The sequence below is a fragment of the Sphaerodactylus townsendi genome, linkage group LG06 (assembly GCF_021028975.2).
Source record: "Sphaerodactylus townsendi isolate TG3544 linkage group LG06, MPM_Stown_v2.3, whole genome shotgun sequence".
NCBI lineage: Eukaryota > Metazoa > Chordata > Lepidosauria > Squamata > Sphaerodactylidae > Sphaerodactylus > Sphaerodactylus townsendi.
Window position 1 is genome coordinate 105,564,189 of NC_059430.1, and position 13,791 is coordinate 105,577,979.

At 45.6% G+C, this 13,791-nt stretch overlaps 1 protein-coding gene across 1 annotated transcript in view; it reads left to right on the forward strand.

Annotated features, from left to right (window-relative positions):
• Positions 1-1,543: 1,543 nt before the first annotated feature.
• Positions 1,544-13,791, forward strand: part of ASAP3 (ArfGAP with SH3 domain, ankyrin repeat and PH domain 3) — a 79,602-nt gene continuing 67,354 nt past the window's right edge. The window contains exon 1 of the mRNA XM_048501822.1: positions 1,544-2,078. Coding sequence (XP_048357779.1) covers positions 1,953-2,078 — 126 coding nt within the window. The 5' untranslated portion in view covers positions 1,544-1,952. The remainder of the gene's footprint in view (positions 2,079-13,791) is intronic.

Genomic DNA, 13,791 nt, shown 5'->3' on the forward strand with positions numbered 1-13,791 from the left:
AAGCCTTTACGACATCTGTAAGATTTGCACAGGAGAAAGTGTTTGGTCAGGTGTACTTACTTATACTGTCTTTATACTGCCTTGCCCGAATTTTTGTATACTGTGGTTCCTGCCTCTTGCAGTTGAACTCTTAAAGGCACAGAGGTCCTCTGAGTATCTAAGGCTCTGGATGGGAAATCAATGTTATCGATGTTAAAGGCTACAATAGTCAATATATCAATTTAGGATTTACTTAGGATAAACTTGCATAAGATGGTGGTAAACGTGTCTGCCCTAAACATACCTGCAGCCTGGCACTGTTCGTATTTATTCAGAAATAACTTGCAGCGTTCCGTGGAGCAAGCTCCTACCTAGATAAAATGTGCAATAAACACAGGCGCAGCCTCCCATCCTTCCAAGGTCGGTAAACTGAGTACCCAGTTTCCTGGGGTAAAGTGGTGATGGCAGGGGAAGGCAATAGGAAACCACCCCATGAGGAGGAGGAGGAATTTGGATTTATACCCCACCTTTCTCTCCTGTAAGGAGACTCAAGGTGGCTTACAAGCTCCTTTCCTTTCCTCTCCCCACAACAGACACCTTGTGAGGCAGGTGGGGCCGAGAGAGTTCCAAAGAACTGTGACTGGCCCAGGGACACCCAGCAGGAATGTAGGAGTGCGGAAACACATCTGGTTCACCAGATAAGCCTCTGCCACTCAGGTGGAGTGGGGAATCAAACCTGGTTCTCCAGATAAGAATCCACCTGCTCTTAACCACTATACCACACTGGCTCTCATCATATTGTGACGTCACTCCATGGGCCAGTAATGACCAGGTGTTGGCACAGAGGTCTATGTTTACCTTTTTCAAGAACAAACTTGGGGGGAGGGGTAATTAAAAGTAGGCTTGACGGAGCTGCACAAAAGTTACAAAATCCTACGTTCATCTGCCACGTTGTACTTTTGAAGGCATTTACAGCGATACATCTAAAAAGTTATTTTTAATAAAATGCTAAGGATTGCAACCATATACGCACTTAAGAGCATGACCACAGGCTTGAGAGCACCAGTAGTGTAGTGGTTAAGAGCAGGTGCACTCTAATCTGGAGAACCGGGTTTGGTTCCCCACTCTGCCTCTTGAGCTGTGGCGGCTTATCTGGTGAACTAGATTAGCTTGTGCACTCCAACATATGCCAGCTGGATGACCTTGGCCTAGTCACAGTTCTTGGGAGCGCTCTCAGCTTCACCTACCTCCCAGGGTGTTTATTGGGGGGAGGGAAGGGAAAGGAGATTGTAAGCCCCTTTGGGTCTCCTTACAGGAGAGAAAACGGGGGTTACAAATCCAAACTCTTCTTCTTTCCAGGCGCTTCTCTTCCATACCTGGGATAAAGTAGCGTATTTACTGGGTAGCAGGCACCGTTGAACTCAGCGGGATTTCTTTTGCAGACAACCCGCACAGCCCCGGCCGGTTCCGCCGGCTAGCCTGGCCAATGGGCGGTTGCGGCGTGCTTGCGCGCTCTGGGGAGGTTCCCGGGGAGGTTCCATTGGGGCGCGCAGCCAGGGCGGAGAGTTGGCTCCGTCTGCAACTGGCTCTCGGCCCGAGCTCGGCTCTCGCAGGCCCAGGAGGGGCGGTGTAACGTTGCTCCCCACGTGATTGCAATGAAAGCTCCTGCAGCCGAGCAGGGAAAGCAACTTGCAAGAGGTCGGAGAGCGGTGCTCGGAGCACTCTTTCAGCCGAGCCGTCTCAGCGAAGGGGATCTGATGTGAGACCGGGCAGAAGACGCGGGGGACTTTAAGCCCAACGCAACTTGCAAGTTTTCCTGGACTTCTTTCGGCTTTGCTTGCTGCTGCTGCTGCTGCTCTCCCCCCATCCCCTCTTCTTTTGATGCGCTCCTTCTTTCTTCCTTTTGTTTTGCATGACTTTTGCCTCTGCCTGCCGCAGTTCTTCCCCATCTCCAGGGTAACGTGCGCTCCAACATGCCTGAGCAGATCAGCGTCTCGGAGTTCGTGGCTGTGACTTCGGAGGATCTCAGTTCGCCGGCCGCCTCCAGCTTTTCCTCCAAAATGCAAAAGTGCAGGGCTGCCGTGGTGGCGCTGGAAGAGGTGAGTGGCCCCGAAGAGGTCGCCCCGGCAGGGCTGTCCGCCCCCCGAAAAGTTGGGAAACGGCTAGGGGAGGTGAAGCGCCTCGTCTGGAGGGCTGCCGTGCCATGTGAAGTTGGTGGGCTCGGCTTTTCCTTTCCTTTTGTCCCGTTGGGCGCGCGCCTTTAGTTCCGCGTTCCCAGCGCGGAGCCACTTTCCCCTTAAAACCAAGTTACAGGCACGGGGATCTGGGACTTTTTAGAAAATGGATTTATAAAAATGGTAGGTGTGTAAACGCAAACAGAAGCCATTTGAAATGGCGCCGTGCATTTAGGGCGGATTTACTAATCTTTAGGCCCCTTCCGCACATGCAGAAGAATGCACTTTCAATGCACTTTGACGCTGGATTTTATGGTGTGGAATAGCAAAATCCACTTTCAAACAAATGTGAAAGTGGATTGAATGTACATTATTCTGCATGTGCGGAAGGAGCCTTATTCCGAAAACAAGTGATTTGAGGCACCACAAGGCTCTTTTGGTTTTGTGGGAACACCTTTAATTTGGTACTTCCCCTTCTTCGTGCAAATGACGGGATCCTGGTATATGTCAATTCTCCCCTGCCTCTTAGCGATATGTTTTACTGGTACCTTGTAAAAACATTGTATTAAAACAGGATGCTGTCATAATGTCACTAAAGCTTTTTAGGAAAATGGACAAGTCATAAGTGCAATCTCTTTTCAGCCTGATAATTCTGAAGACACAAAGTAACCAGAGTCTTGATTTGGATTCTCTTGCTAGAAAATCTATGCGTTGGACCCGTGTTCGAATCCCCTCTGTGAGCAAAATCTTACTGGGTGATATGGGACTAGTCACACACAGTCAGCGTAACCTGCTTTGCAGGGTTGTTGTGAGGATAAAATAGAGGAGAGGATAATGATGTAAGTTTCTCCAGTAGAGAAAAAGGCGAGGGATAAATGGAGCAATTAAATAAATCTGAACACTAGGTGTGCAGCATTGGGGAAGGTATTCCAAAGATAGGGTGCCAACACAGAGAAGGCCCCTGGCTAGCTTCTGATGGCTGGGAACTGGGAGGAAGGTCTCTGAATCTGTGAGGAGCTTGCCAATTTTTCTTACACAGAGACACACAAAAACAAACACAAAATGGACTACTTTTGTATCCAAAAAACAAGTCTTGACAGTATAAGCAAACCATATTTCTCTACAGACAAATAATATTTTTATGTGTTCCTCATTGCATTTGTTACTTGTAAAAAGTAAAACCAGAAAAGGAGAAGATGGGTTTTCAGAAGACATCTTTATCCAGTTCTGTATATTCACACATTACACAGGGCAAACCCGGGCTTGTTGCAGGATGTACACTTAGTAGGAAGTAGAGCCTATCCTGGCTTTCAGAGCTTACCTGTTGGTGATTGTGATTTATGACATCTTATATTTTAAGGGTGCACTTAGAATTCCTGATGCCAAAACTATATATTGTGAGAAAGTAAAAGAGCACCATCGACTTCTAGTAACAGGATGCATCTCCCCAAGATAGCCAAAAAATCCAGCCGTTACCATGGTAGCACATCCCATACCCTGCTTCATTATTTGTGTATGGGGGGTGGGGGGAGAGAACAATAATACAATCATGTGACATCACTATAATCTTTTCATAGAGTGCTTACTTCAATTATGATTAAATTGAGGAACTGTGGAGAATTAATGTGAAATTTCCCCTCTAGCCCAAATCTTGTCCTCAAGGTACTGTAAGCTCTTAGTGGTTTGAGCATTCTTTTCTTCTTTCTATTTGGCATTCAACTACCTGTTCTGACCAGTGAGCATGCTCAGTTCACATGAGGCTGTTTTGTTGGGGGAGGAGTTACTGTACACATTTTTTCGACAGGACTGGAGACTCCCCTCAAGTTTGTAGAAAGCTTCCTTCTGTGGGTGGTCTTGTGCTCATCCATTAAGTTAAATTGATACCAGCGATACTTGACATTTGTAGCATAGTTTTGGTGTTCAAACTCTCATGTAATCCTTTTAACAGCTCTGTAAGGTAGGCTGCTGTCACTACTCTCTTTGTAGATGGGGCGGGGGGGGGGGATGCTGAAAGTAAGTGACTGGCCTAAGGCCAACTAGTACATTAGTGGCTAATTCTAGAAATTTGAACCTGTGACCTCCCAGACCCATTCCCTTATCGAAGGCTTAAATTGGCCTTAGATGACAACTGTAACTTTGGACAATGAAATGGTCTCTCTTTAGTATGTTAATTTTGAAGATTTGGAGCCGGGGGCACTCATAAAGAAAAGCAAGGAATTTAAATAAATGATAAATATATCATTTAGAACTCAGAACAAGAGACAGCATAAAAATATAGATCACTGGATCATCCCTTCTTAACAATTAAAAACTGGACATTTAGCGTGTTTGAAATGGCTAGAATATTCCTTCATCTTGTTGTGTACTGTTTTATTTTTATTCTACAGAACAGCATTTGTCTAGCATTTGGGATTGCAAGAGCAATGATTTTTCTTTTTGGATTTTATCGGTGGTCATTAGGACAGGAGCCGCTTCTGTCTTGCGCTCCACTGGATAGAAGGGCAGGCTGGGGGAAGCAGAACAGACATGGTAGTCCATTTAGCAAAACAAAACAGAAGTCCAGGGACACCTTGAAGCTAAACAGCACTTTTTCTGGAATGAGTTTTCATGAGTCAGAACTTGCTTCTTCAGATGCTGTGGGAAAGAAATAATTGTGCATATTTGATAAGGAAAGGTCACAGAAGTGGAAACAAATCCAGCTCACCTGATAAGAGATCAATGCTGATGTGGAGGAGTGGGGAATCAAACCTGCTTCTCCAGATTAGAGTCCACCACTCTTAACTACTACACCTTGCTGGAGGAGGAGCTGGAGCAGAAAGAGATTGGTGTGGGTCACGGTGAAAGCCAATGTGTGGATTTAGCTGTCTCACAACATGGACGAGATTAGTTAGATGAAGGGTCCCAACTTTCTGGAGACTGTAGGCACATTTGGAATTCTGGTGCAGCACAATCTGCGCAGCAACAAAAGGGCCACTGCAAAATGGCTGCCTCAGAAGGCAGAACCAGCCACAACATTATTACCACAGCTTAACTCAAATAATAGTGCAGATCCTTGTGCTGTAGGGGCAGCTGCTGCCAAAGCAACATTTTGAAAAATCTGCACAGCCAACCTTGCTGGGGAACACTAGTACTTGGCCCCACCCACTTCCTAAAAATGCTTGGCGAATGTCAGAAGAGGTGTCAATAGGCACTACTTTGGGAATCCTGTGTTTGAGGTTCCAGCCTCTCATGAGGTACAGACAAACCAAGTATCATGACATAGGACAGATAACAACCAGTCAAGGAAGAAGTGGGCTTCAACACAGCATAATTAAAGGATTGTAGTATGATATAACATAAAAAAGAGAGAACCAATTACTATTACTAGGAAGTAGGTCTGGTTGAGTGACTGACAATTACAGTGCGTAAGGAAATCCAAGTTTCTGTTTAGGCCAATATGAGAGATAGCAGGAGGAAGAAGAAGAAGAGGAGGAGGAGTTTGGATTTATACCCCACCTTTCTCTCCTGTAACGAGACTCCAGGTGGCTTACAAGCTCCTTTCCCTTCCTCTCCCCACAACAGATGCTTTGTGAGGTAGGTGGGGCTGAGAGAGTTCAGAAGAACTGGGACTAGCCCATGGTCACCCAGAAGGAATGTAGGAGTACGGAAACATATCTGGTTCGCCAGATAAGCTTCTGCCACTCAGGTGGAGGAATGGGGAATCAAACCCAGTTCTCCAGATTACAATCCACCTGCTTTGACCACTTCCACAGTTGAATTCCAATACTTCCATGTTGTACATGCCTTTGTCAAAAATTGTTGGGTTTTTTTTGGTAAAACTCTGGTTTCCAAATCTACAACAGTACGTTCAGGAAGATTAAAATGTTTCCGTGCTGGTTTCTCAGTGCAGCATGTCTATGTTGTTAACTTCATGTTCATTGATTCTCTGCATAGGACAAACAGATTTGTTTCTGTGTGAGATAGTAGAAGAACAATGTGGCCACATGATGGCATATTGGATAATGTGCAAATGGGTGAGCCTTGAATGACGTGCTGATACTATTAGCCTCTGTGGTGGTATTGCCTGAGTACCTATAGGGACAAAGCTGGCATCTAGGTCTATTGCAGGGTTCCTAAGTTTGTGTCTTTTCTGTGTCCATAGTTGTTGGTAAACAGATGTTTTTGGTCAAGAGGTCTGTGAATGAGGAAAGGTCTGCCACCTAACTGCAGATGTCAACCTGTGGTATCCTATTACTAGCTGTTGTGGATCTGTCTTGCAGCAGTCTGACTCTGGGTACCAGCCTATTTTTGCTTATTTCCTCCTATAGAAGTGTACTGTAATCCCCAAATGTTTGTTAAAAATCCTTCTAACAAGAGCCCCTGTCTAAGGGATCTCAGGATGTGCAGTTGTAACACAATACTTGACTGTAGCGTATGGACTGTTTTGCTTGTTCTAGGTAAGGTGGTGGCTGGAAGCACACAGGCATGTTAGGTAATGGACAGGTTTTTGTACAAACTAGTGCTTGCGTGTCCATTTCCGAGAGATTGATGTTGGGTGAAAATTGCTGAAGTGTCTCGAGAGCTTCTTTCCCATGTGATCAAACGATTCCAATGTCATCCCGTGGGTCAGTGGTTTGAATGTTGGACTGGAATTATTGTGAGGGTACAAGCCTCAATGTTGTGAGTATAAAATAGAGGAGAGGAAAATGTTAAAAGCTGCTTTGGTTCCCCATTGAAGAAGAAGAAGAGTTTGGATTTATATCCCCCTTTCTCTCCTGTAGGAGACTCAAAGGAACTCACAATCTCCTTGCCCTTCCCCCCTCACAACAAACACACTGAGGTGAGCGGGGCTGAGAGAGCTCCAAAAAGCTGTGACTAGCCCAAGGTCAGCCAGCTGGCGTGTGTGGGAGTGCACAGGCTAATCTGAATTCCCCAGATAAGCCTCCACAGCTCAGGTGGCAGAGCTGGGAATCAAACCCGGTTCCTCCAGATTAGAGTACACCTGCTCTTAACCACTACGCCACTGCTGCTTTCTTGAGGAGAAAAGATGGGGTATAAATGAAGCAAATAAATAAGTCTTACGTACAGGAGAGGTACTACTGAGCTCTCTAGGGCTATCTATCGCAATATATATGTATTACATCTGTTGCAAAGATGCCATGTGTGTGACAGAGATTGGTTCACGTTCATCCCATGTTACCCAAACCCTTTCCTTCCTCTTTTGGTTGGCTACTGCAGTGTTGAGTCTTTGAACTACATGCTTGGCAATTGCCCGCTCCCAAATATATGTTGTGACAATTAGGAGAGTTCAGGGACCGGAGGGCCAGTTCTCTCCCATGACTTTAAGTCCTTTCTGGCCACCCTTCTCTCTCATCCAAGCTCCACTGCCAAGCTTAGATGGAGGAGGAAAATTGCAATGCAAGCCTTTACTGGCATATAAAAATGACAAAGTTAACTTTAAAAACTTATAAAACATATAAAAAATGACAAAGTTAACTTTAAAAACTTATAAAACATATAAAAAATGACAAAGTTAACTTTAAAAACTTATAATTACATATAATTTATATATAAACTCCAACCAAATTCGCCCAATATTCAACAGTTACATACCCATATTTCATACCGAAGCATTAATTACATCTAAAAGGAATTTGGCTGCCAATTCACAGAAAACCTCATTTACCTTGTCTAAAAGAAAATAGATGTTTTGATGATCCCATAACCCCTCACATTTTGACAGCACTTGATTCCAATGCTTGTTTCTTACGGAGGCCTTTTTAGGGCTGCAATTTTGATTTGGCCTCCTCCACATGAGCAGGTTCTCTTGTCTCTTGATTTCTTTGGGTATCTTCCTTGCAGTACTGCTGATGGAATGGCATTAAGCCTGGCCATAGCTAATGCATCTCTCTCCCTGGAGGAGAGCAATTAAAAGAACCAGGGAAATGGATTGGCAAGGGAACAGTCAAAGTAGAGGTGATTCCCTTCTGCTTGCCAACTGCTCTTTTTTCCCCAAGCTCCTTAATTCCACCCTTAATTCTGCCTCAAGATCGGAAACCTCTTGGAGTAGGGACCCCATGGGAAATGCCAGTGCCATAGAAATACATACCAGAAATGGGAAATTTCTGCCCTGCACAGCTTGCTTTTGAAGGGCCTACTAGATATTACTGCATGCAGCCTGTTTGGTGACCTTAATCCAGTCACAATTCCCTCAGAACTCTCCCAGCTCAGTTAGAGGCAGGCCATGGCAAACCATCCCTGAACATCTCTTGCCTTGAAAACTACAGGGCCGCCATAAGTCAGCTATGACTTGATGGCACTTGTCACTACCACTAGCATGTTATGCTGCTCATGTGTCTGCCATGCATCCTGTCTCTGTGGGGCCTATCAGATGTGGGCAGGAGGCAAGGCTGGCAATAGCAGTTTCGGGAATTTCTGGAGTTTGTAGGTAGTACTTAGAGAGGGTGCAGTTTGTGGAGGGCAGAGAGCTCAGCTTGGATGTGATACCCTAGAATCCTCCCACCAAAGTTCCCATTTCCTCCAGGGCACAGGTGTCAAACTCATGGCCCTCTAGATGTTATGGACTACAGTTCCCATCATCCCCTGCCAGCATGATGGGAACTGTAGTCTATAACATCTGGAGGGCCACGAGTTTGACACCTGTGCTCCAGGGGGACTGATCTTTGGAGGCTAGTGAGCCACTGTAATTCCTGAACCTACCTGAAGGCAGATAACCTTAGCTGAGGATTCATTGTTGAACCTGAATTGAACCCAAATCTGGCTTGGGAAATACCTGGAGATTTGGTGGGGGAGCTTATGAGGGGGAGGAACATCAGCGGAGCATAATGCCAGAGGCCATGCTTCAAAGCAACCATTTGCTCTCAGGAAACTGACCATTATCATCTGGAGATCTCCAGACCTCACTGGCATTATATCCCCCTGAAGTCTGTGTCCTCCTCAGACTACATCACCAAAGCATTAAGAGTTTTCCAGACCTGGATTTGGAAACTCTTTTCCCCATTCTCTGCCAGTGGCTGAGGCGGGGGGTGGGGTGGGGGGCACCTGGCAACCCTCAGTCAGTGACTTTTTATCAGGGGCAGAGATGAAAAAGGAGCCAGTGTAAGAAAGCACTCTCGTATCTCAAGGTGCAGGGTGCATTCAGATTTTTGCATCAAGGGAGGGATGCATCTGAATGGACACTGAATGGGCTTCTACAAGTTTGTAGAAGATTAGGTTCTCTCCTTTCTCCTCTGTTTGTCCAAGATAGAAACCACAACTGGTTATGTTCAGGTGGGGTGACATGGCCAAACTGTGATTTGTGCTGCTGCCACCTACAAACTTGGGTTTTAAAGCTGGGTTTCAACTGGGAAATTGTACCTTCTAGCAAATTTGTCATTTTGCGTGGTTTGATCATTGTGAAGTGTCGTTTCTTACATACCTGGAAGCCTTCCATCTTGGCTCCATGTGCAAGGAAAAATAGCATCTGAGCCGGAAGATTTCAGAATCTTGTTCACATCGCAAATAAAACAGCATGTGTTTGTGATGTGCAGATGCTGTTGTAATCTTGTTAGGGTCCCGGACATCCAAAAAAGTTACCAAACTCCCTGCAGGTCTGAGAGAAGGTTAGAACTTGTTCAAGTGTTGAATTCTCTATCATATCCATTGTTTTCCATTTGTATTCAGCAGTTCTCATCCCTCTTGGATGGGTATCTCTGTGCCGTTTCTGTAGTTTGGCTCTGAAAGAGGATGAACGGAAGTGTAAAAGATTCATGAACTGCTGGTCAATTGGAGTGCCTTCCAGCAGAAGATCTGTGCGCTCATGACTCATTGAAATCTGAAATCTGCTATTCTGTGCACACTTACGAGACCCTGACTTTTATTGAATTCAGTGGATTATCTCCTGGGCAAAGATGCCATGTGTCTTTTTTTTAACTTAAAATCTGACTTGGGTGCATCTGAACTTTGATATTTAGCTAGCTTTCTTGTCTTTATGTATGGTTCATGATTGCAACATACCTCGGTGTCAGTTTTTGGCAGACAATATGAATGTGACCAGTGTAGTATAAGTGGTGAAAGTGCTGGAATAGGAGCTGGCAAGCCCAGACTAGAATCCCTATTTTTCCATGGAAACTCTTTGGGTGATTTTGAACCGGTTAGTCTCTTGCAGTCTACCACACAGGATTGCTGGTGTGGGGGTAAAATGGAAGAAGAGGAGGAAGCGAAAGAGTTTGAATTTATACCCCACCTTTCTCTCCTGTAAGGAGAGACTTAAGGTGACTTACAAGCTCCTTTCCCTTCCTCTCCCCACAACAGACACCTTGTGAGGTAGTTGGGGCTGAGAGAATTCCGAAGAACTGTGACTAGCCCAAGGTCACCCAGAAGGAATGTAGGAGTGTAGAAACACATCTGGTTCACCAGATAAGCCTCTGCTGCTCACGTGGAGTGGGGAATCAAACCCAGTTCTCCAGATTAGAATCCACCTGCTCTTAACCACTACACGCTGGCTCTCCAGTATGGAGGAGAGGACAGTGCAGCTTTGGGGAGAAAATTAAAGTAAAATTGTCTGAATAAGTAAACGGTTAATACAAAAGTAATAACAGTGAGGAGGAGTGTTCTCTTGGTTAACAGAGGTTACCTGAAGGACAGATGGCGGGAGTATTTGCTTGTTCTCTGATCTGCTTCCTTGTCTTTTATCAGGTGCCCAGCGGGTACTATGCTGAACAGCTGATGATCAAAGGGCTGGCATGTGTTGATCTGGTTCTGCTGTATTCTAACACAGCTGATAATTGTGAATGAAACCGGGTGCTTTTTTTATGATGTGTGCAAAAATACATAACTTCTTTATTTGTACGACTTCTGCTCATAGAGCTCTCAAGGTTCCCTTAGGGGCCAAAATACAAGCTACCTTCCCATTAGAGATGACTCTTTGGGGTCAGCCGTGCAATCCAGATTTCAGAATATTACAGTTGGAGAAGAGATTTACTGGAACAGATTTCAAGCCTCATGTCTCTGCTGTTGCCTGTTTCAAATAATGAATGTTAAAGTTTGTATGGACAAGCTGGTGGAAGCTCCCCTATTATTATTGCTGTTGTTATTCTATTAATTAAATTTCTAGACCGCCCCTCTCATTTCAGGGTCACATCAGTTAATAACATGGAAACACATGACATAAACATACACAATAAAACCAGTGCAATAACTTAAATTTTCCAATCCTAAATGTGTACTAATAAAAATAAATGGTGATACAATTTTTGTTTGCTGAAAATTCCCACACAACAAGCTCGGTTCTGTCCTTCCTCTCCCCTTCTGAATTTGCTATGTAGCAATGAGGACAACAATTTTCTTTCTTTCCATTGTATCTGAGAAAGTGAGTTCTCACTCACAAAAAAGCTCCTTCTGGGATAAACGTTATTAGCCTTCTGTTCTGTTTTGCTATTATAGACTAACACAGCTGTCTCACTGGAATTGTATTGGAAGCCAGGCCAGCTGTGAAGGGTAAAAACGTGCGTGGTTTGCATAATTCATGTAGATTGTTGAATCCAGTTTTCCCTGGAGCTAGATTTGGATTATATTGGATGTCCAGAGAGTACATACCATTTACTTTTGGCTGCTCATCTTACGACAGGCACGTTGCCTCCAAGTGGTCCCTTCCTGACATCCCTAGCTATGTGGACCACCCTAGGAATGGCTTGTGTGAACTGGGAAGCATCAGGACATATCAACTGTGATTGGAAACTAGCATTGCAGCAATCCTAATGGATAGGGCTGCCAACTGCCAGGTGGCGCCTGGAGATGTGCCGCTGTCACTGTTGATCTCTGGATGACCATGATCAGATTCTTTGGAGAAAATGGCTGCTTGTGGTGGGGCAGGGGGTTGAACTCTATGGTATTATACTCTGCTAAGGTCCCTCCCCCAACCCCCCTTCCCAGTCTCTGCCCCCCCTCCCCCCAAAGTCTTCAGGAATTTCCCAATGCAGAGTTGGCAGCCTTAAGGGGTATGTGGAGTAAGATCTGGGAGGCTGTACTCTGAATTCCCCATTCTGCCATGGATGCTTGCTAGGTGACCTTGGCCCAATTGTTTTTTCTCAGCCTCACCTACCTCACAGGGTGGTAGTTCTAAGGGTAAAAAGGGGGAGAGGAAGAATGATCCAGTAAGTTGCATTGGGTTTCTACAGGGGAGAAAAGTTGGGCATCTAAAATGGAATATTGTGCTCCATTCCACTAAGTTGACTCTGTTTTTGTTATGTCTTCCTTGAATAGAGAAAAGTCTGTCTTCATTGCAGGAAATCTTTCTGTTGGAGCATTGGATCTATGTCTCCATATGGTCTTTGTAGCTAGGAGTGGTCAAGCGGAATTGGGAGGAAGCTGTTCAACTCCCATTTCCCAGTTGGGAAAAATGAGGCATGGCAGTTGGCTCAAAGCAGTAGAAGACCAAGCCAAGGTTAAACCCCAACATAACTCCTTCCCTCTCTCTGCCTTGGAGTTTCTTTCTTTCTGAGCACATGAAACTTTTCCCCTGAAATTCCAAGTGAGTGAAGTATTTGTTTAACCCCCCCAGCTCTTGCTACTTCCAGCTGCAGCATTCCATAGCTCCAAGACCTTTGGGGGCAGTCAGTTTATTTTTTAATTAGCTCCCCTCTCGGCTACTCTAAGAGAATCTTCGCCCTTTCTCTCTTTGGCCAGCTGATGCCAACCTTTTCGCCCTGTTTCAGTCCAGTCATTCATTCATTAAACATTTTGTTTAGATCACATTCCCCTAGAAAGGTAAATTAAAAAGAAATATTCTATTCAACAGTCAGGAGATACTTTGGAAACTGATGCAGTGAGTACTGGCCAGACTGTTCTCATTTTATTCTATTTTGCCTCTGATTCTCAATCAAATTGTGTAGTTGACTTTTGAGACAACTAAGGATGGGCAATACCGAGTGGATTACTGTATTGTGGTGGTGGTGGTGGTCTACTATTAAAATGAGATGTTTAGGCAGTGGTGTAGCGCCCAGAGTGCGAATGTGTGTGTGTCTTGTGCCGGTGTGGGGGTGTGGCAGGGGTGCAGGGCACACGTGCCCCGGGCTCAGTTCCCCCTCGCTGTGGCTGTGTTTAGGTTTACTGTTATGGAGATTTCTCTTGGATGGTCACAGTGCTTAGGATGGGATATGGAGAAGGTGGTGAACTTTGGGATCCTAGACCCAATGAAATTTCGGACTTTACGGATTAATAACAAAGCACAGGCACTGGCGTGAACTGGCAAATGCTGACAGGTTTTGGGGGTGGAGTCTGTGTGCAGGGTGGAGCTTCAGGAGCATGTGATGACATTCCCCAGTGATACCCTGTAGCAGTGATGGCGAACCTTGTAGAGACCGAGGACCAGGGGCAGAGCGAGCGCCCTGTGCCCTTGCCACACCCCCATCTGCCCCCGCCCTGCCCTGGAATTTGCTTCCTTGTCTTTTATCAGCCACGCCTCCAAAGATCCCTGCCACACCCCCGAAGCACCCTGCCACACCCCCGAAGCACCCACACTACACCACCGCAGGGGAATGAGCCCAGTGCGTTGCGCACCCCTCGTTCCCTTGGCACTATGCCACTGCTGAGTGCCCAAACTGGGGCGACGGCACACGTGCCCACCAAGAAGGCTCTGAATGCCACCTCTGGCATGCGT